The 19,392-nt window shown below is 40.9% G+C and overlaps 2 protein-coding genes across 3 annotated transcripts; one reads left to right on the forward strand and one right to left on the reverse strand.

Annotated features, from left to right (window-relative positions):
* Positions 1-1,722: 1,722 nt before the first annotated feature.
* Positions 1,723-5,457, reverse strand: LOC111232974 (myelin and lymphocyte protein-like). The gene is made up of 4 exons (XM_022760694.1): positions 5,353-5,457; positions 2,842-3,009; positions 2,226-2,354; positions 1,723-1,797 (listed from the first exon to the last, which is right to left on the reverse strand). The coding sequence occupies exons 1-4, from the start codon at positions 5,440-5,442 to the stop codon at positions 1,723-1,725; spliced, it is 462 nt and encodes a 153-aa protein (XP_022616415.1). The 5' UTR covers positions 5,443-5,457.
* A 4,625-nt stretch (positions 5,458-10,082) lies between these two features.
* On the forward strand, positions 10,083-18,234 carry tmem246 (transmembrane protein 246). Of its 2 annotated transcripts, none has more exons than XM_022760666.1 (2): positions 10,083-10,140; positions 12,221-18,234. In XM_022760666.1, the coding sequence occupies exon 2, from the start codon at positions 12,530-12,532 to the stop codon at positions 13,724-13,726; it is 1,197 nt and encodes a 398-aa protein (XP_022616387.1). In that variant the 5' UTR covers positions 10,083-10,140; positions 12,221-12,529; the 3' UTR covers positions 13,727-18,234. The 2 variants fall into 2 exon arrangements, with proteins under 2 accessions (XP_022616387.1, XP_022616388.1); XM_022760667.1 differs by having other exon boundaries at positions 10,096-10,144.
* Positions 18,235-19,392: the final 1,158 nt, after the last annotated feature.

Genomic DNA, 19,392 nt, shown 5'->3' on the forward strand with positions numbered 1-19,392 from the left:
TGATGCTGATGCTGATGATGATGATGATGATGATGATGATGATGATGATGATGATGATGATGATGATGATGATGGTGATGGTGGTGATGCTGATGATGATGATGATGATGATGGTGATGGTGCTGATGATGATGCTGATGCTGATGGTGATGATGGTGATGATGCTGATGATGATGATGGTGCTGATGATGATGCTGATGATGATGCTGATGCTGATGATGGTGATGATGATGGTGATGATGGTGATGATGGTGATGATGATGATGGTGATGATGATGATGCTGATGCTGATGATGATGGTGATGATGGTGATGATGATGGTGATGCTGATGATGCTGATGATGGTGATGATGATGATGATGATGCTGCTGATGATGATGCTGATGATGCTGATGTGGTTTCCAGGTTCTGATCAGGTGATGTTTTGTCAGATCACAGGTCCGTAGTGATGATGTTCTCGTCAGACAGATGTTCAGCTTTTCCACCACCTGACGTCACATGTTTTTTCTATCTACAATTAAAGTCATGAATGTTTATTTTTGGAGAAATGTTTGAATAAAATGAACCAAAGAAATGTTTCAAATGTTTCAAAACAAACACATTTATTCATTTTCAATTAATTCAATATTTCAAAAAAAAAAAAAAAATTACAAAAACAAAGGACTACATTACAAAACAATTTCATAATCTACATCCTGGCTCCATTTCCTGTTCGTACCCACATTTAATCACATTTTTAAATCTATTTGACAAAGTTGAGAAGCTTATAAAAATATAAAAGCAGCCTTTCCGTAATCAGCTGAGAGTAAAACAAGAAGACCAAACTGAAGGGAGAACACCTGTACAGGTGCTCGGCAGAGTGAACAGGTGAGGCTGGACAAGATAATAGAAACCCTCAGACACAGCTCTGCTACTGAGTTCGATGTGATTCTGTTTGGTGTGTGACTCAGCGTGACGTTCATGTGTGAGGCCGGAGTTTCACCTGTTCACAGGTGAAACTCTCACTTCTGAGACTTGTAGTCTGCTGTGTTCGTACCTGAAGCAGAGACTGTTCTGCAGCTCTGCCGACCAGTCACAGCTCAGAGCTGAACTAAACACAACAAACACGTTTCACTTATTTATTGCAGCAAAACAAACAAACAAACAAACAAATAAATAACAGTGACGTTTGGAGCACGGCTGCTCTTCATCAGGCGAAGATGCGATGGACAGCGCCTTCTTAAATCACATGATGCCAGTCATGTGACAGAGCTGTAATACCTATTAGAAACTGTTCACATGTGACCTCGTCATGTGATCGGCATCATGTGATTCAAGATGGCGCCGTCCATCGCATCTTCGTCTGATGAAGAGTTGCTCAAAGTGACAACGTTTTTTTGGTGCAGTAAATAAGTGAACATTGTGTGAGCTGTTTGTTTGTTTGTTTGTTTGTTTGTTTGTTTGTTTGTTTGTTTGTTTGCTTGTTGTTGTTTGTATTTACAGCCTCAGCAGAAACAGCTGTTGTGTGTGATGTCAGCTGTGACGCTGTCCATCAGGGTCGGCCTCAGCTGTCCTCCATCACTTCAGATCACTGCCACAGCTGCAGTGATCCAGATGTTGCTCCACAGTCGTCCCCCTCCCTTCATGTCGGCGAGCCACAGCTTCATGTACAGGCTTCATGAATAAAAATCAGTTCTGTTCTGGTGCTGCTCCCCGGCTCTGCGGGGGGGGGGGGGGGGGTGTCTAGAAAGATTTCCATCGGATGGCGGACAGGATGGTATGGATGAAGTACAGGAGAGTCGCCACGTACGAGAACACCTGAGGAGACAAAGACGACAAAAGGTCAGGAGGTCGCCAGGGTCGTTAGGGTCGTTAGGGTCGTCAGGACTCTTCCTCTGAGGACCACGAGTATCTACAGGATCTGGTCTACCAGTGTCTGAGCAGGTTTTATCCCATTAATGACTAATTATTATCACACTTCCTCCACGGTGTGTTCAGGAGCACGTGAGAAGCTCGGAGATTTAAGATTTAAGTATTTTCTCTGTCCAATAAGCTGCAGTTTTTCAAGCAACAACACCTCTGCCTCACCTGGAGAGCGTCACTTTAAGAGTTACTAAACGGCCTCAAAGACACAACATGAATACAGAGAGACACAAAACAACCACAGAGAGACACTAATCTCTAATAATTAGTTTTATTGGTTTTTGAAGGAGGTAATCATCCACTTCACCGGCATGGAAACTCACCACTGCAGAGATGTCCAGCTGGTAGCTCTGGAAGTTCTGGCTGTCATCTTTCAGGTCCAGGGTCACTTTGGCCAAAGAAACTGAAGCACTGAGGTAGAAGAAGGCGGCGATGCCGTGATACGCAAAGTCCTGACAGCAGCAGCAGCAGCAGCAGAAGAAGAAGAAGAAGAAGAAGAAGAAGAAGAAGAAGAAGAAGAAGAAGGTTAAATAACTTAATGATGCTGTGTTGAAAACTCTCCCTGATGCTGCGTTCACTTTGTCTCTTTTACAAACCTCCATATTTACTGATTGTTTGTCGTCAAGGTTTTAACATCTTCCTCTCTGATGTCAACGTGTCGACAGAGCCTACAGTTCACAGTACTGTAGTAATAACAGTTTGTAGTACTGTAGTAATAACAGTTCACAGTACTGTAGTAATAACAGTTTGCAGTACTGTAGTAATAACAGTTTGTAGTACTGTAGTAATAACAGTTCACAGTACTGTAGTAATAACAGTTTACAGTACTGTAGTAATAACAGTTTGCAGTACTGTAGTAATAACAGTTTGTAGTACTGCATTAATAATATATAGTGGTATAAATAATGTAGTGGATGTGTAAATGTGAGGAGGACTTACGGCTGCGGCCCAGCTGCCTTTGTTGTGATGCCCCCCGCAGGCGAACACCACCATCCAGATGAAGGTCATGATGAAGCAGAAGACGGAGACGAACATGACCCAGCCCTGAGGGTTCGCCGGCACCACCAGCGTGCACGCCACCAGGATCCAGACCAGACCCCCGAAGATCTGCAGCGAGACCGGAGACAGGTCAGAGGAGACCCTGACCCAGCTGCTCATCATGCCCCCCCCCCTCCCATAATCAGACCAGTTCATCCACTTCATCACTTCAGCTGTAAACTGCATGTTCAGCACGTGCAGCAGGAATGTGTTCTCTCGGGTTGTTAAATCCCTTTGTGTAAAAACCTTTTAGAAAAGACATTTGACAAACCTGATTAACAGGCTGTATCTAATAATCCGTCTCATGCTCAGACCGTCCTGAGATCAGCTGGTGTAGTCTCGTTTTTACATCTCTGACTTGGACTAAACTCGACTCAACACTCTTCTCCCATCTGAGTGTGGAGAGGACGGAGAACAAGGAGATGCACCTAAATGACAAAGTCTTCATTCACTCCGTTAGCAGCGCTTGGGCCGGCGTCGGGCCGGCATCCCTCTCGTCCAGCAACCAGGTGTGCTGGATTTACGCCACTCTCAAACCTTTTGTCTCCATGGAAACCAATATTTTTAAGTTTAAATTCTATTTAAGTTTGTGTTGCAGCAGCAAACCTCAGATGTCAGAGGGTTCTTGAATGCACCAAATGCTCAGTGTTTTTACTCTGTTCGTATTTCTGACGGACGGATCCTGCAAAAAGTGACGATCCTATTGTCTATAAAGTGTTTTCTGATAAGTGACTCTGAGAGGACAGACGACAACAACACTTGAGTTCAACCTGATGTGACCTTTGCAGCAGCTTTTAGTGATTTAGGTTCAGTTGTTTCAGAATAAAAGTCCTTGTCAGCTGCGGGGTCAGGCCTGTGCTTCAGGGTGTTCCTACCTTCGTTCACTCTACACCTCCGATGATTGACAATCTGCATTATTCATGGAGCTCCACCTGCTGCCATCACCATCACCCTCCACCTGCTCACACACTCTGGTTCTGTGTGTGTGTGTGTGTGTGTGTGTGTGTGTGTGTGTGTGTGATGCATGAGTTGAGGTGAAAACGCCTGCAGCATTCCTCCTCTGCTCAGACTGCGCTGACGTCTGTCTGGGTGTGAGGTTAAAACATTTCTACCTTTTCATATCAGCCAGTAGTTTTATTCTGATCTCTCCTCTGTCACACAGGTTCACTCTGCTCCCTCTTAACGTCTGGCTGCAGTGACCTTTGACCTCTGTACATATACGCACTGAGCATTTATTTTGTTTATTATTCTCCTCCTGACACATTCACATGAACTTTGACTCTGGTTTTCTGGTTTGTACGTTTCATGTAAATTCCAGGTATTCAGCCGGGTCATGCTAACTGCGGCTGAGTGTCGGCACGGTTGGCTGTGTTCCGGCATCACGACTGAGAGCCGGCTCTGGCCCAAATTTAGCTGCAACACCTGGATCTTGCAAACTTGGGCTGAGAATCAGTTTCTGCTAGCAGCACCTGGGCCAACATCAGGCCAATGTCGGGCCAGTACTGGACCAGCGATGTGCGAGCTTTGGGACATCATCCATCTGGGGTCCAGCAACCGGGTGTGCTGGATTTACGCCACTATCAAACTATCAAAAGACTTTTTGTCCTAAAATAATGATAATTTATCATAAAGGTGATGATCATATTTTTATAAACAAAGATAAAAACATCTGTTTTTGTGAGTTAAAGTTTGATCAAATTATTCTGGATAAGTTAAGTTTACACTGTTTGACTTTGTTCCCTCACATATTTAACTTCATATATATCTGATATATAAATACATTTCTGTATCAAACATAAAAACTATCATTTTTTATGTTTGTCAGTGGATCACAATTGTTTTCAAATCTTTAAAAAGCATCAGAAACATTTAAAACAAACATTTGCTCAGATTGATCCATAAATATAAATGCACAGAATTTAAATTTCAAATATCTCAATTATTTTGACCTTTTAGCTTCAGAAACGGAGGAAAGATGAAGTTTAGATTCTTTTAACACAAATGACAGAAGATGATCAGATCACTGAACTGCTGCAGGTTCAGCTTCATCACGTGAGAGCGGTTTGTTTTCTGTCTAAACATCACTGAGGTTGGACTGTGAGTCCTCAGCAGCGGCACAACGTAATTCCACTGGTTCCCAGTCCGGCGTCTGGTTCCGGTTTCCAGGAAACCAGAATCAGACCACAACACTTAACAAGTCTGTCATGAACATGTTTGTCTTTAGTTGGATGCTACACAACAGTGAGACTGTCTCAATCATTATTACTAATTAAAACAAGGCTGGACAGGATGTTTTCAGCCGTGCGTAAAAGCTGCGTCAAAGTGCCCGCACCGTGCGCACCGCTGAGCGCGCTCACACCTCACAGAAAAGTTCCTCTCCTGTGTAAAACCTCTGCAGCTGCTGATTCTTACCAGTTCCGGCAGGTAGAGGATGTCGGGGATGGTCGTACATATTCCGATCCCGCTGGGGAGGTTCCCCATGGTGGCGGTGTTGGAGGCCATGTGTGTCCTGCTGCTGCTGCTGCTGCTGCTGCTGCTGCTCAGACTGACGCGGGACTCAGAGCTGCTGCGGTTTAAACCAGAAGGATCCAACAGGAAAAACCGGAATCCCCATCAGCCGCGCGGAGACACGCCCGGCGGCCAGCGCGCACCGGAGCTGCGGAGAGTGAGAGCCGTTAGCCGGCTGAGCTCCGCCGGATGTGTCGGCGGTCAGTGTGATGAAGGGTCGGTGAGACACACACACTTATCAGTGTTTGTCCAGCGTGACTCATTCATCACCATGACAACCTGCAGCAGCCCTGCTTCCATTAGCAACAGCAACAACAACAACAACAACAACAGACTCATTAGTAACTGTAATAAAGTCTCAGTGATGGTGATTTCATTTAGATTTGTTTCATTTTTTTGTAGATTTGATTAATCTGAATATGATCATACTGAATAATGATAATATATTTATTTTATTATTATTATTTTTTATGATTTCACATTAATTACTGTATCAGAGTTGATATCAGTTAATCTATTAGCCTAGCTTAGCACAAACACTGGAAGCAGGGGAAAGTGTTCGCCAGGTTCCTTCAGAAGAGGGAAAACCCGCCTTTAGGCAACTTGTCTGTCTCATTTACTCGTTCATTGTTTAAATGCAAACACAACAAGAAAAAAGGAGATGTGTTTTTTATTTACTGAAGCTATTTGTTAGCATCTCTAAAGTCTTGAGCTCATAGTGGAGTTGTTCTTTGGATGTCAGCTAAACCCAGCTGACTACAGGATGGACTGGTAACTAGCTGGTTAGCCAGCAAGATATAACAAAGGTGGATATTTCTCCTTTTAATTGAGCTAAGCTAACAGTTTCCCCCTGCTTCCAGTCTTTGTGCTAAGCTAAACTGACCATTCTTCTTTAATGATTCTGGGTCAAACTGGCTAACAAGGCTAAAGAGTCACAGTGATACTTCAAATAAAGCATCGAGTGCTGGTCACTCTTAAGAAGCCCTTGTCAGATGGTCGGATGGTTTCAGACTATATTTTCTATGTGTGACCATCTGAGCTCAGATCAGTTTGTGACCCTGCAGCCTGTCACACCTCACACTGTAAACAACAGAACCATGGAAACAACCGGCATCTCATTTGGCAGGACGGGGCTGCTGAGGAGGAGAGCCGTCCGACAAACACCTCAGATAATCGTCGAGCTGGATCTGGTTTCCTGCCGCTGTCATCCTATCCTGCTGCCTGGGAAACCTACTCCTGATGGAGACAACACTCTGTAGACATGTCAGAGGATGAGGACTGTCCAGAACCTCGTCCAAAACCTTGTCTATACAAGAACCAGAACTACTGTTTCTCCAAACTTTAAATCCTGTGGAAAACAACAGTTGAGACAAAACCTTTCAGATGTCGACTTTCTTTAGAGATTAACACACAAACAGTCTCTTCTGATTTATTCATGTAACGCAATACAAAACTTTTTAGACGATTAAGTTGTCTGTAGACAGAAGAGGAGCAAAGGTTAGTGGTAGTGGTTGTAAAAACCTGCGTTTGGCAAAACAGTTTCCAAAGACATTCATGTTCCCCAGAGGGTGAAGCCTGATGACTTTAGCGATCCCTTGACAGTTCGTCCTCCACCATGAGGAGGTCAAAACTACCATTTAATTAGCAAAATATCTGAACATCTACTGGATGGACTGTCACAAACTTTTATTAAAACATTCATGTTCCCCAGAGGATGAATCTCGATGACTATGATGATCCTGTAACTTTTCATCTTCCACCACTAGCAGGTAAAAGGTTCAACTTATTTAGCAAAATATCTCAACATCTACTTGATGGACTGGCACAATTTTTTTACTGAAACATTCATGTTCCCCAGAGGATGAATCCCGATGAAATTGCTAATTTCCTGACTATTTGTCTTTCACCACCAGCAGGTCAAAATTTCCATTTATTCAGCAAAAATATCTGAACATCTACTGGATGGACTGGCACAAACTTTCATTAAACCATTCTTGTTCCCCAGAGGATGAATCCTGATGAATGTGATGATCCTGTAACTTTTCATCTTGCACCATTTGTAGGTAAAAATTTCCACTTCTTAACATCTATTGGATGGACTGGCACAAACTTTTTCTGAAACATTCTTGTTCCCCAGAGGATGAATCCTGCTGACTTTGATGATTCCCTGACCGTTCCTCTTGCACCACTGGCCTGTGGTTTTATGGGCTCGGCTTCCAGATGCATTAAAAGACTCAATATAAACAAGGAAAAAGATTTCCCTCCTGGTGCTGGACTATCCACCCACCCCCCACCCACCTGTAAACTGCTGCTCCAGGATTCAGTTTCTACAAAGTGATGCAACCTGAGCTGCAGGTAAATTCCTTCTTTCCCCTCTGCTCTATTGTCCCACTGATAGTGTTATTAGGTAATGGGCTGTCTGCCGGGGAGACACTGTGTTATCTAATCTTCAGGACAATCAGCAGAGCCTGAGCTCGGCGCTGAATACTTCATGATAAGATGATAAATGCTGCAGTCCTGGATCAATACCCCAAACTGCTCATTACAGCGCATGGTTCAACATTTTCAGTTCAGCTGTTTACTCTTAGAGCTCCGCTGAAATTTACTGTATTATCAGACTCTATCAGACACTTTATGGATGTAACTTAAATACCGAACACAAACAGACCATCAGTCTGAAGTCCTATTGGTTGGATGGATGATTTATCTTGTCCTGTATCTTTGTCCTGTGTGTCCTGAAGGTGGCGCTAGAGAGTTCACCGTCCTGCTGCCCCAAATAGTCACTACAGCGCCAAATGTGGATTAATCTGCCGCTGAAAATAGTCCCCAACAAATTCGATATTTCCTCCTGTTTGTTTGATAAAAAAAATACAGTGAGCAGCTGTTTCACAAAATTACTGAGACTTAGAAAAATGAAACTATATATTTGTGTTTTGGTGGCTCCGTAAACCTCAGTGTCTTGCTCGAGGGCACTTTGGCAGCTGTGAGTTAAAGGCAGGAGGTTTTGATTACCAGACAGTCTGTGACCCATCAGGAGTCTGGCAGGTGTGGAGTCGTGGAACGCCGTCTGCTGGTTGGACCGGCTCGGCTCGGCTCGGCTCGGCTCGGCCTGGCACGGCTCGGTAGGGAAACTGTCAGTGTGCCGGTGTCTCGCTGTTGTTCCTGCTGAGCTATAAACTGATGGATCACTGTCACCTGAGCTCACTGTATCTACAGGGGTTATTACTAAACATAGACAAGAACACAGGTGAAGGCTCACTGACCTCAGGTCCTTTACTCAGGTACCACACTGTGGAAAATACTCACTCAAGTACAAGTATTGTCAAAGTTATTCAAGTGTCAAAAGTAACGTACTCACTCTTTTGATGGTGATGTATTATATGTGCATATATAATGTATTATAGGATTCATATTACCTTTGCATTTTATCATTTAGACAAATAACTGTTTGGTTTTTTGGTCAGATGATAGTGAAAAATACACACTAACTATTTTCACAAATAGTCCAAGGAGACATCTTTCAGTTTGGTTCATCATTTTTAACAAATAAGAGAAAGAGGAGCAGTAAATCCTCACGTTAAGAAGCTGAAACTACAGAATTATGTGCTTGAAAACTTAAATAATTAATCAATTATCAAAATAGTTGCTTCAACGTGTTCACAGTTTGACTCTGGTGCATCTGACATTCCTGATAAATGATCTGAAGGATGCTTTTGTGCTTGTGTCGGTGGTGAACGTCACTCTGACGTGAGACACCTGTTCAGATCAGAGATGAGACGTCAGAGATAAACTCACATCTGTCTGTAACACAGTCAGAGTAACATTCTGTTACTGAGATGAAGAGATGAAAAAAGACACACTTTACACATTTTATATATATATATATATATATATACAGTATATACACACACACACATACAATTTTGTATATTGACATATATGTCTAGCCCATACAAATATGTATGTTTATGTACACAGCTGACATTGTATATGTAAGTTTCATAAATATATAGCCATCCACAAGCCTGTCAGTATATGCTGATGTTATATACACTGGGGTCCAAAAGTCTGCGCCAACTTTCCTAGAAGATGAAAAATTAATGATAAAATTAATAAGAAAAGCATGTATATTTTAACAATATATATTTGAGTTATATTTGCAAATTGATTAAAATGACATACATATAGAAATTATATAATTATATATATATATATAATTTCTTTATGTATGTTGTTTTATTAAACTTGCAAATATAACTCAAATATATATTGTTAATATATATGGTAGCAACATGTTATACTACATCAAAATTCACACATTTTTAAATTTAAATTCTCCTATGGGTATTTCATATATGTTATTAATGTGGCTGTATTTTCATATATCCAGAAAATGTATAATATATCCCTTTAAAGGTAACATATCTCAACATCACAATTATATAGTATAGTATATAGTATATAATAGTTGTAGTAACAGTAGTAGTCGTATAATGTAACCATATCTATCCCATGCAGTTGCCCTCTCAGGCCCTGTAGTGCCACCTGCCGGTCAGGAGCGGAACTTAACTTCCCTGCGCCTGTAGTCGCAGTGTTACGGTATCGGAGCCGCGGGTGTTACGGTACCTGAGAGGGAGCAGCTGTGATGTTTGGACATGGCAGAGACCAGAGAACCGCAGCAGCTCCACAACTGTACGTGAGTCTGAAAACCTCCGCTTTTTTTATCTCTGTGAAACACCGACCTGTCCGCCATGATGTTTCACCAGGGACGTCAGTTAGCTCCGTCAGTTAGCTCCGCGCTAACTAACCGATAACCAGCGGGTTAGTTTAAGCATTGATCTTTGATTGTGTGGACACGCTGTACCGGAAGCGACATAATAGACACTGTCACAGTAAAAGCGAACAATTAACACCGTCCAGGTGTTCGTGTTTAATGTGTTAAATATGATTAATGTGTTTAATGTGATTAACCCGGAGTCAGAGACAGTACGGACGGTGTTGCACCGTGTTTCTGTGTCGGCTGTTTTCACTTTCACTGTTGAGCAAGAACCTACAGTTAGCAGAAACTGTTTACTACTTTACAGTGGCTGTATGTGGCTTAAACTGGCTGTATACAATAACCATAGATATATAAAAGGCTGTACATAGTTTCACATTAATGGCTTGTTCAGTATGTGAGACTAACTCTTCATTCTTGCTGGACATCATGTTGTTTTCTTGAAGGTAGCCTCTTGTAGTTTAGGCCACATGGATGAAATCAGTAGCTGTGAGATGCTCCTCCCCATATGTAAACATGAAGATATAATGCAGAATAACAACAGCTACAAAGAAGAAACAGAATGACAATAAAGAGACACAAAATGACAATAAAGAGAAACAAATTGACTACAAATTGAAACAAAATGACCAAAAATACACACAAATTGACAATAAAGAGAAACAAATACAGAGATGAAAAACAACAGCAGAGAAACAAAACAACTACAAAGAGACACAAACCGACAATAAAAAAAAATGTGTCATGAAATAATGCAGCCCGTATCATTTATAATGTAAAAATGATAATAATAAAGTTTATTTATTTAGCACTTATCAAAATCAGAGTTTACAAAGTGCTTCACCGGGATGAAAAAACAAAACACACGCAGACAAATGAATCATAAAACAACAAAAACACAATAAAAATAGAAACACAAATAAGGAATTTAAGTTTGTGAAATACTTTAAAAAAGAGATTATTCAAACGCTTTGTGAAAGAAATGTGTTTGTAGGGATTTGTGTCTCGCTCAGTCTGGGAATGTTAGCCCTGTGTAGGAAGGGTGGGGCTCTTAGTCATGTCTGCGCCCGTTGTCTCATGTTTCGTCCACGGGTGTGTGTAATCACTCCTCCTGTCCCGTCTGTGAAGGATGTTGTTCTGTGTAGAAATTAACTGAGGCGTTCATGATAATCTGAAAACTGATGATAGTCTGAAACTCTTGCAGTCAGTCAGTTAGACAAATCATTATCATCTAATCTGATCAATCATCATCATCATTACAGTTCTTTCAGCATGACATTTCCTCCACAACAGCAACAACAACAGTTAAAGCGCCATATTAATGAAGTAATATTTATGCAGAATGAGGAGGGTGGATTTTATTCCCCATCACTTACACTGAAATCACTTTAGGAAGCAGTAACTTTTTTTAATGGAAATAGGGACATGCGGGTATTGTTTTTGTTTCTCCATCTTTACACACTCATGCAGTTAAGTTCAAACTTTTTTCAACTCACACAACTTTATTTTAAATTCTCGTGGAAATCCCACAATTTCTAAATATCTCAAACCTGTCAGGTTGGGGAAAATGTGCCTAAAATGATGCACAGACATCAGTTTGATTCAGCTGTGCAGCCATAAAAAGATTGTGTCTTGTGATTGAATAATACACTCTTACACACTGTGAAGCCTGTGCATACAGTTAATGAAACATAAAAGGACATTGAAGAGAAGAATAACTAAGAAGTGAAGACTTATACTTCAGGAAATTAATATGTAATATGTTCATCAGTTGTAGCATTCTGCCATTGAATATACAAATAAAGTTTTTTACACCTAGGTAAGAGGAACTAAACCAAGATTAAAACCTTCTCATCATTTTAAACTCTGTAATAAAAATTTGCAGAACTGTTGTGAAAGGTAGAAGCTTGGTTTTCCATTGGATATGCTTTGCAAAGATGATAAACAAGGATGTGATTTATAGCCTTTCCCTTTGGTTTTTTATGTTTCATACAGGTTGAAAACAGTTGAGAACAATAACTGAGGATTAAACCTTCATCTCGTCTCTCCCTACTGACGCAGACGACTAGGACCGAGCTGAAACTCTCTCCTCTCTTCACAAGAAGTTGTTCCAACACCCGTCTCATTTTCCAGAGAGCTATCAGTTCACGGCCAGTTCATTGGGTTTCACCGCTGTGGTCAGTCCTGTGGGTTTTCTGAAGCAAACTGCATGCTGGGACACCGTAAATGTTGACCTAAACCCTCCTGAGCGGAACTCCTCTGTCTGACTTTGTCGCTGCGTGACCACAGACGGATGTTTCATCAATGCCTCGATGGAAAGCGTTCTTCAGTCAGTACTTGCGATGGTCGAGCACCGTCACTCAAGCCCTCGTCCTGTGCGTCATCACGTTCTGCATCGTTCTTCCTCTGTGCTGCCATCAGCTGCTTTACTCTTACTTCTTCATCAGGACCATGTACCTGGACTCCATGAGTGAGGATGTCCTGCAGGAGAGTCTCAACCGAGGTCAGGACGCCCTGCATTTCTGGCAGAGTGCTTCCACCGCAGTGTCGTCGTCTTCCAGATTGAGCGACATTGCCCGGCATCCTGAGCTGCTGGTTACTGTGGTGACAGCCAGGCGGAATGAGGGGCGGGACTTCCACTACTTGCTCCAGGTGATGCGGCAGCTGAGCAGCATTGTGGGAGGCTGTGGGGAGCGGCGGTGTGCCGAGGTGCTGGTCTGCGATGTGGAAAGCGGCCCCCAGGAAAACCAGGACGCCAAGCTGCTGGAGGCCCACTTCAGGGTGGTCCGGCGTTCCCCAGAGGAGCAGCAGGCGAACCGGGAACGAATCAACACCTTCGAGAGGGAGAAGAGGGATTACGTCTTCTGTCTCCGCAAAGGATGGGAGCTGGTGAAGCCTAAGAACGTGGTCGTCTTAGAGGATGACGCTTTGCCCAGACAAGATTTTTTCACGGTTGTTAAAGACCTTCTGTCACGTCGCTTTGCCTTCCAGACTCTCTACATCAAGTTGTATCACCCCGAAAGGTTGCAGCGCTACTGGAACCCAGAGCCTTACCGCATCCTGGAGTGGGTGGGGCTCGGGCTGGTCGGAGCGACGGCCCTCCTTCTCACCTTTCCCTACTGGAACCCCTGCTCTTTCTCCTTCACGCTGTCGGCCGGCCACCTCCTCTTCTTCACCCTTTACTTCATGGCAGCTGCGGAGCTGCTGGGGCGGCACTACCTTCTGGAGGTGCGGAGACTTTCCCCGCAGTTCTACGCCGTCTCCCCGGCCACCGAGTGCTGCACCCCAGCCATGCTCTACCCCGGCAACGCCTCGCTTAGGGTGGCCGAGTACCTGGACGGCTCGTTCTGTGTCAAGGGGAACGCCAAAGACATGGTTCTATATCACATGGTGAGGATGATCCCTGGGGAAAGGTCTCACAGCGTTGAACCCAACCTCATCACCCACATTGGGGCCTATTCCTCGGTCAGGGTCAACCCATTCAGGCCCAAACTCCTCTGACAGAACCAGGAGAAGGTGGATCACAGGGGATTTAATGAAATTCCTTCTAGCTTGGTTCTACTATTTCTTTTCAGGACTCTTCAGACATTTGAAGACATCACTCAGTGAGTACTGGTTTGTCGATTTGCAGGTGAAAAGGCATGAAGATGAAAACTCGGCTTGGTTTGGTTGAAATATTCTGTTTTCTAAATTTGAAGGTTACAACTTCTGAAAACAGAGAGGGAAATTGAAACTGTCCCTTTTCAACCAAGTTTAGCCTCGTTTCGGACACAAACTACTCTCACTAAGTTGTGTTTTCAGTTTGGGACCTAGACATCATCATCATGCTGGAGAACTTCTTAAATCAGTTTTGGCGACTGTCACGTTTTCTATTCATCTGAAGTGTTACATGGTTCTGTATCACTCTATTGCCTGGGTTCATGAATCTATTCTGAAATCCATCACATGCTGTCAGAATACTTCATCATCCACTTTCAAAAACTGCAGATTTTTCACTCAATAACATGCTACATGAATATGACGAAAGTGGTAAGATTATTGAAGGATTTGTTCACTGTTAACCCAAACCTGGGGTTGGATTTAAGGAGCATTTCATTGAATCTGTTCCTCCCAAGTGATCTTTAGGTTTCCTCGTTGGGTTTTATCATTCCAGTGTGACAGTCGATCAGGCCATCAAACACCAGGACGAGTCCGCTTCTTTCTTGGGTTGTAAAGCCGGACTTGTGTCAGGTTGAAGCGACTGTTTATCTTGGCTTATTTATCTAGAGGTTTGTGGTTGAACAATGGTGAACAAATCCTTTATGGGACTAACTTGAGTAAGATGGGGTCAAAGTCTTTACAGCCCTGCAGTCTTGGTGGTCTGTAGTCAAGTCTGTGTGGATCAAACAGGAGTGGTGAACCCAGACCAGGATTCGCTGAGACTGTGGATTTCTGATTTTGTCATGCGTTTGTATTTTTGTACAAAATGTTGAAATAAGCAGTCATATCATATGGTTAACACCATCTCTGTGGTACAGTGTGCCATCCTACAGTAGAGTACAGTAGAGCAATATTACACTGTTACAGTTCTGCTGCATGAGAACCAACTACTGCGGCAGAACCACACTAACAGTACCTCAATGTTTATGTGATCTACAGAGCAACGACTCGACCAAACCTCCATAATGACACATGAGGCGTTCCCTGTTAACCTTTTAACGAACAGTCTGAGATTTTATCTAAATCGACCGCTCACTAAAGCTGCGTTCATGTCACATCAGCATCACCTTAATTATTTATGCGGGAGGGAAGGGAATGATGGGAAAGACTGGAGAGCCCAACTGCCTTAATCAATAAACTCTTACTAAACAATATAGAAAGACACAAATGATCACATTAGCTGTACTAGCTAGCAAAACACCTGTGTGCTACAAAACACTATTGATGGTTACTAGGCAGGAGTGTAATTTGAACAAAGTGTAAAAAAAAAAATACCACACTTGTTCAATATAGCACTATATCTATTAAATCTCAGTATTTAATTGCCTTTAAAGGTGCTATATAGCTGTAGGTTCTCACTAATGCTACATAGCTAGTGATAGCATTAGCAGCTGTTTACTTACCGGTCTAGAAGAAACGTAGCGAGTTCAGCATTAACCTTAATTTCTTTATTTGCCAAGAGCTGTCTCCAGCGGTGGAAAGCAACGTCAATGTTAACTCTTGTTTTGCTACTGAAGTTAGCATGCTAACAGCTAGCCTCAGTCTGTAGTGAGTCACTGTAGCATCCAATTTGCCTTCAATTCATCATGAGAAGACGAAGTAGCGTATTCTCACTTCTTGTTGTGTAAATTCAAAGATGGCTGAAGCTTAGCTTAGCTTAGCAAGTGACCATCATCAGGAAACCACAACAGAAACATCACATATAGCCACTTAAACAACAGACTTAGGCTCCGCCTCTGTACTTTTTAAGTCGGACATAAAGGATTCAATTTCCTGACTTGGGTGTTGACATGAATCCTGTTTACAAGAAGGAAACTGATAATTATGGTAACTCTGACATGACGTGAACGTGGCGTTAGCTCACAAACATCTAGGGCTTATGGGAAATGGGGTTCATTAAAGGCCTCTAAAAAACATAAAATGACATCCTCTGAAAAAGACTACGACCCAATGCTGGAATTTTAGTCATTAGTGCAGCTATTAATGAAGTTTTCTTACTTCTGGATCAAAACCTGGAAGTTCTGGTTTCATTTCGGCTCTGTTTTGATTTAACATAAACCTGTTCAGCTGCTGAGCTTCACACTTTTTGTATTTTCAAACAATCAGTTTCACTTTTAATGTTACAAGAGAAAAAAAACAGTCAGACCCACCTAGTTTACTCTTCTTCATCTTGTTAACTAGGAGTCTGGTCAGCAGTCCATTCTGTAGTTACAGTTCAAACCTGAAAACCCCACTATAAGCTATATTGATGGAGCTCAGCTAACAGTTTCCCCCCATTTCCAGTCTTTGTGCTAAGCTAGGCTAAACACTTCCTGGATCTTTCTCTGTCTGGTGTCTGAAACATCTGACTGTGAATAAGACAGAGAAGAAGAAGATATACTAAAATGTCAGACTGTTTATTTAACACCAACCGAGCGTCTCACTGACCACTCTGAATGTGCCTTTAATGTTTCTGACATTATAATATTGACCATGACTCAGCTCTGGATGAAGTTGATCTGTTGCAATATTTGAGTGCATTAAATTTGTACATATTCGTGTGTAGTAATTAACTTAGATGAATAACTGTTAAAATTACAGGAAGTACCTGCCAAAGTAAAACCATCAGGCCTACGAGAGTTCTCCAGACTGCCACTAATGACACTTAAAATACACTGGAGTAAGAAACCGCCAAATTAAGAGTTTAATTCTTAAAATAAAATAACAACCGTGATAAATTATAGGTATTGTTGATTGTTTTAAATGCACAAAAGATAACGGCACAATTTAAAGAAAAACATCTTTAAACAGAATATTTTGAATCCAGAATGAAAATGAACGTAATGAGTTTAAATAACAGAATAACAGATTATGTTATATGATTATATTATATTTATTAGACTGTTAATATGATGTGTCTGAGGAATGTTCTACTTCCTGTTGTGTATTGTATAAATATACACATGAAAATGACATAATGAAACACGTTTTTTTTTATTTACCCATATTTTAAAGAAGTAGTTTGACATTTTGGGCGTCAGGCTTCATATTTAATATTTATTGTTACAGATCTGAACGTCTGACTCTCGGCATGACAGAGGAAACTATTCCTAAAAGGAAACATCAGCTGTTCACTCATCAATCATTTTCACACTACATATCACCAGGTGATCGACAGGTCTGGTCTGTTTGGTATGGAGATATGCAAAGTTAGAATAAATAAATAAATGAATAATGCTGTTATTAATGTGGAAAGTCAGTTTTATTTTTGCACCGTAAAATCTCCAAATCATGAATGTTTGTGCGATTGTTTTGAGTGAAGATTTAATATATCAGATAACGTGGCATGAGATTAATTTACTAATATAATAATAAGATATTAAAATATATAATAATAACAGAGTAGCTTCTATGAAATATATGAAAACATAAGGAGACTGACTTCAGATTGATTATCATTGATGGAACATTCTCTTTGTTAAAGGGCTGATGATCAAATAACAATTTAACTACTAATCAATTCAACATTCAATTGCACTTTACTAAAAATATACAGTATATATATATATAAATATAAAATAATGAAATAAGTTATTTTATTCTATAAAGTGAATGCAGAAATATAAAAGAACAAAATATGAGTGTTGGATCAAAAAAAGAAAAGTTGAAAATACAAAAGAAATCAGTGTCTATTTTATTTAGAGGAAGATAAATGAGCTGTAGCTTTACAGTACGAACAGCTTCACTAATTAAAATATAAACTTAATATAAATATAACTTTTAATTTAGGGTTTGGTTGAAGTTTGGTTTTGTTTTGTTTTGGTTTGGTTTGGTTTGGTTTCTGACACACAGTATATTATTTTATTTCACATTTAAATCATAAAGTGTTGGTGTGTCACTCCTTAGTTCAGTGCAATACAAACATGTATTTGATTAAAGTTGCGTGATGTTTCATTTTGTCATTCACTGCAGAACAACCATGTTAATAACATTTACCTTAAGATGGATTTTATTTCTTTTAATTTGACTCTTTATTTTGACATTTTTGCAGATTTATTGTCTAAAACGAGCTCTGAATCTGAACTCAACTGACCAAAGATCGGTGCTCTTTTGAATGCGAAAATATGTTGTTTAAATCAGAAATTTCAAAATAAAAGCATTGTATTGATTTCAACTCAAATAAGGCGTAAAAAAATTCATCTGGGAAGGATGATGCAAATGAAATATTTTCTGTTTTGGGCTGGATTTGAATTTTGATGTGTCTGTTTACACTGTGACTCTTTCACTGTTTACTACATTTAAAACACAATAAATCAATGGGTTTGAAATCACGTGTCGTCAGACTTTGTATTCCTGTGATGATGTCTTCTTGTCGACCAACCAGGAGGTAAAAACAAAATCCCTGGTGAACAAACCTGATTCGTGTTCAACAAAAAGAAATGTCTACAGGTCAGACGCTTTGTCTGTTTACTGATGCAAAGAAACTCAGTTTTAAGCTTTTGTGTTTAAATTAAAAACCTGTGGTGGGAAAAACCTCAGGGTTTTTAATTCAAGCTGAAAGGGTTGTGCAGATTTTCTGAGTGACTGCAGAGAAACAAGATAAAACTCTTTATCGTTTAATGAGTCGGACAAAATCAACTAACACCAATTTAATAGGAATAGATAATACTAATGCAGTTTATGCAACAGCCCTGCAATGAATCTGAAATCCTTCTTCATGACGTTTATAATGTTCAGTTTGTGTTGAAACTGTTTGGATTGAACTGCACGATCATATTGGAGGCTGAACTGTATTAATGATAATAAACTTACAGAGTCATGAAGAACAGGCCTTTAGAGACCAGGGGAAGAAGAAGGAGTCCTGCACCAGATGATCTGATCTCAGCATCATGGAGTCAGTCTGGATCACATGAGGAGACCGAAGAACTGAGGCAGGTTCTTCAAGATGCTGGAAAAACCTGGGAGAGGAGAACAGGTGGGCTTTTCCTTCTGTATTTCTGTACTGATTTTTAATTCTATTTTGTTTTCTATTTCTGAAGCCAAACCTCCGCCCTCCTGTATGAAGGGCAGAGAATAAAGTTTATTCAAGTTATATGACTTAACTGTCATATAAGTATAAATAAGTAAGTCATATGATAAACCCTGGTCTAAGGTGGAATTTTTCCTTCTGATGAACGTGAATAACTTCGTCAAACTGAAAATAACACATTAATTTACAGTCTCTGATTTACACTCAGTGTCTTTTGTCTTTGAATGCCTCTTTCTCCGTTTCCGCTGTCCTGCTGCTGAGTCACATGACATCTTCGTGCTGCCTTCACTGTCTCCGATTGAAGTGCGAAAATCGAAAGCGAACTGACTGACAACAAACGACCCTCATATAGTCATTCAGTCAGACAGGGAAGCAAAAAAGCAAAAAGGAGAAATAAATAGAACTGACATTTAAAAAAAAGTTAAAGAAATGACCAAAATAAAACTAAACAAAATGTGAG

The sequence above is a fragment of the Seriola dumerili genome, unplaced genomic scaffold (genome assembly GCF_002260705.1).
Source record: "Seriola dumerili isolate Sdu_G_001 unplaced genomic scaffold, Sdu_1.0 BDQW01000349.1, whole genome shotgun sequence".
NCBI lineage: Eukaryota > Metazoa > Chordata > Actinopteri > Carangiformes > Carangidae > Seriola > Seriola dumerili.

Coding starts and splice junctions, on each gene's coding strand:
- tmem246 (XM_022760666.1), top strand. CDS start 12,530: ATGCCTCGATGGAAAGCGTTCTTCAGTCAGTACTTGCGATGGTCGAGC.
- LOC111232974 (XM_022760694.1), bottom strand. CDS start 5,442: ATGGCCTCCAACACCGCCACCATGGGGAACCTCCCCAGCGGGATCGGA. Junction 2,355..2,841: donor AAGGCAGCTGGGCCGCAGCC/GTAAGTCCTCCT, acceptor TGCTGCTGTCAG/GACTTTGCGTATCACGGCAT. Junction 1,798..2,225: donor AGCTGGACATCTCTGCAGTG/GTGAGTTTCCAT, acceptor TTGTCTCCTCAG/GTGTTCTCGTACGTGGCGAC.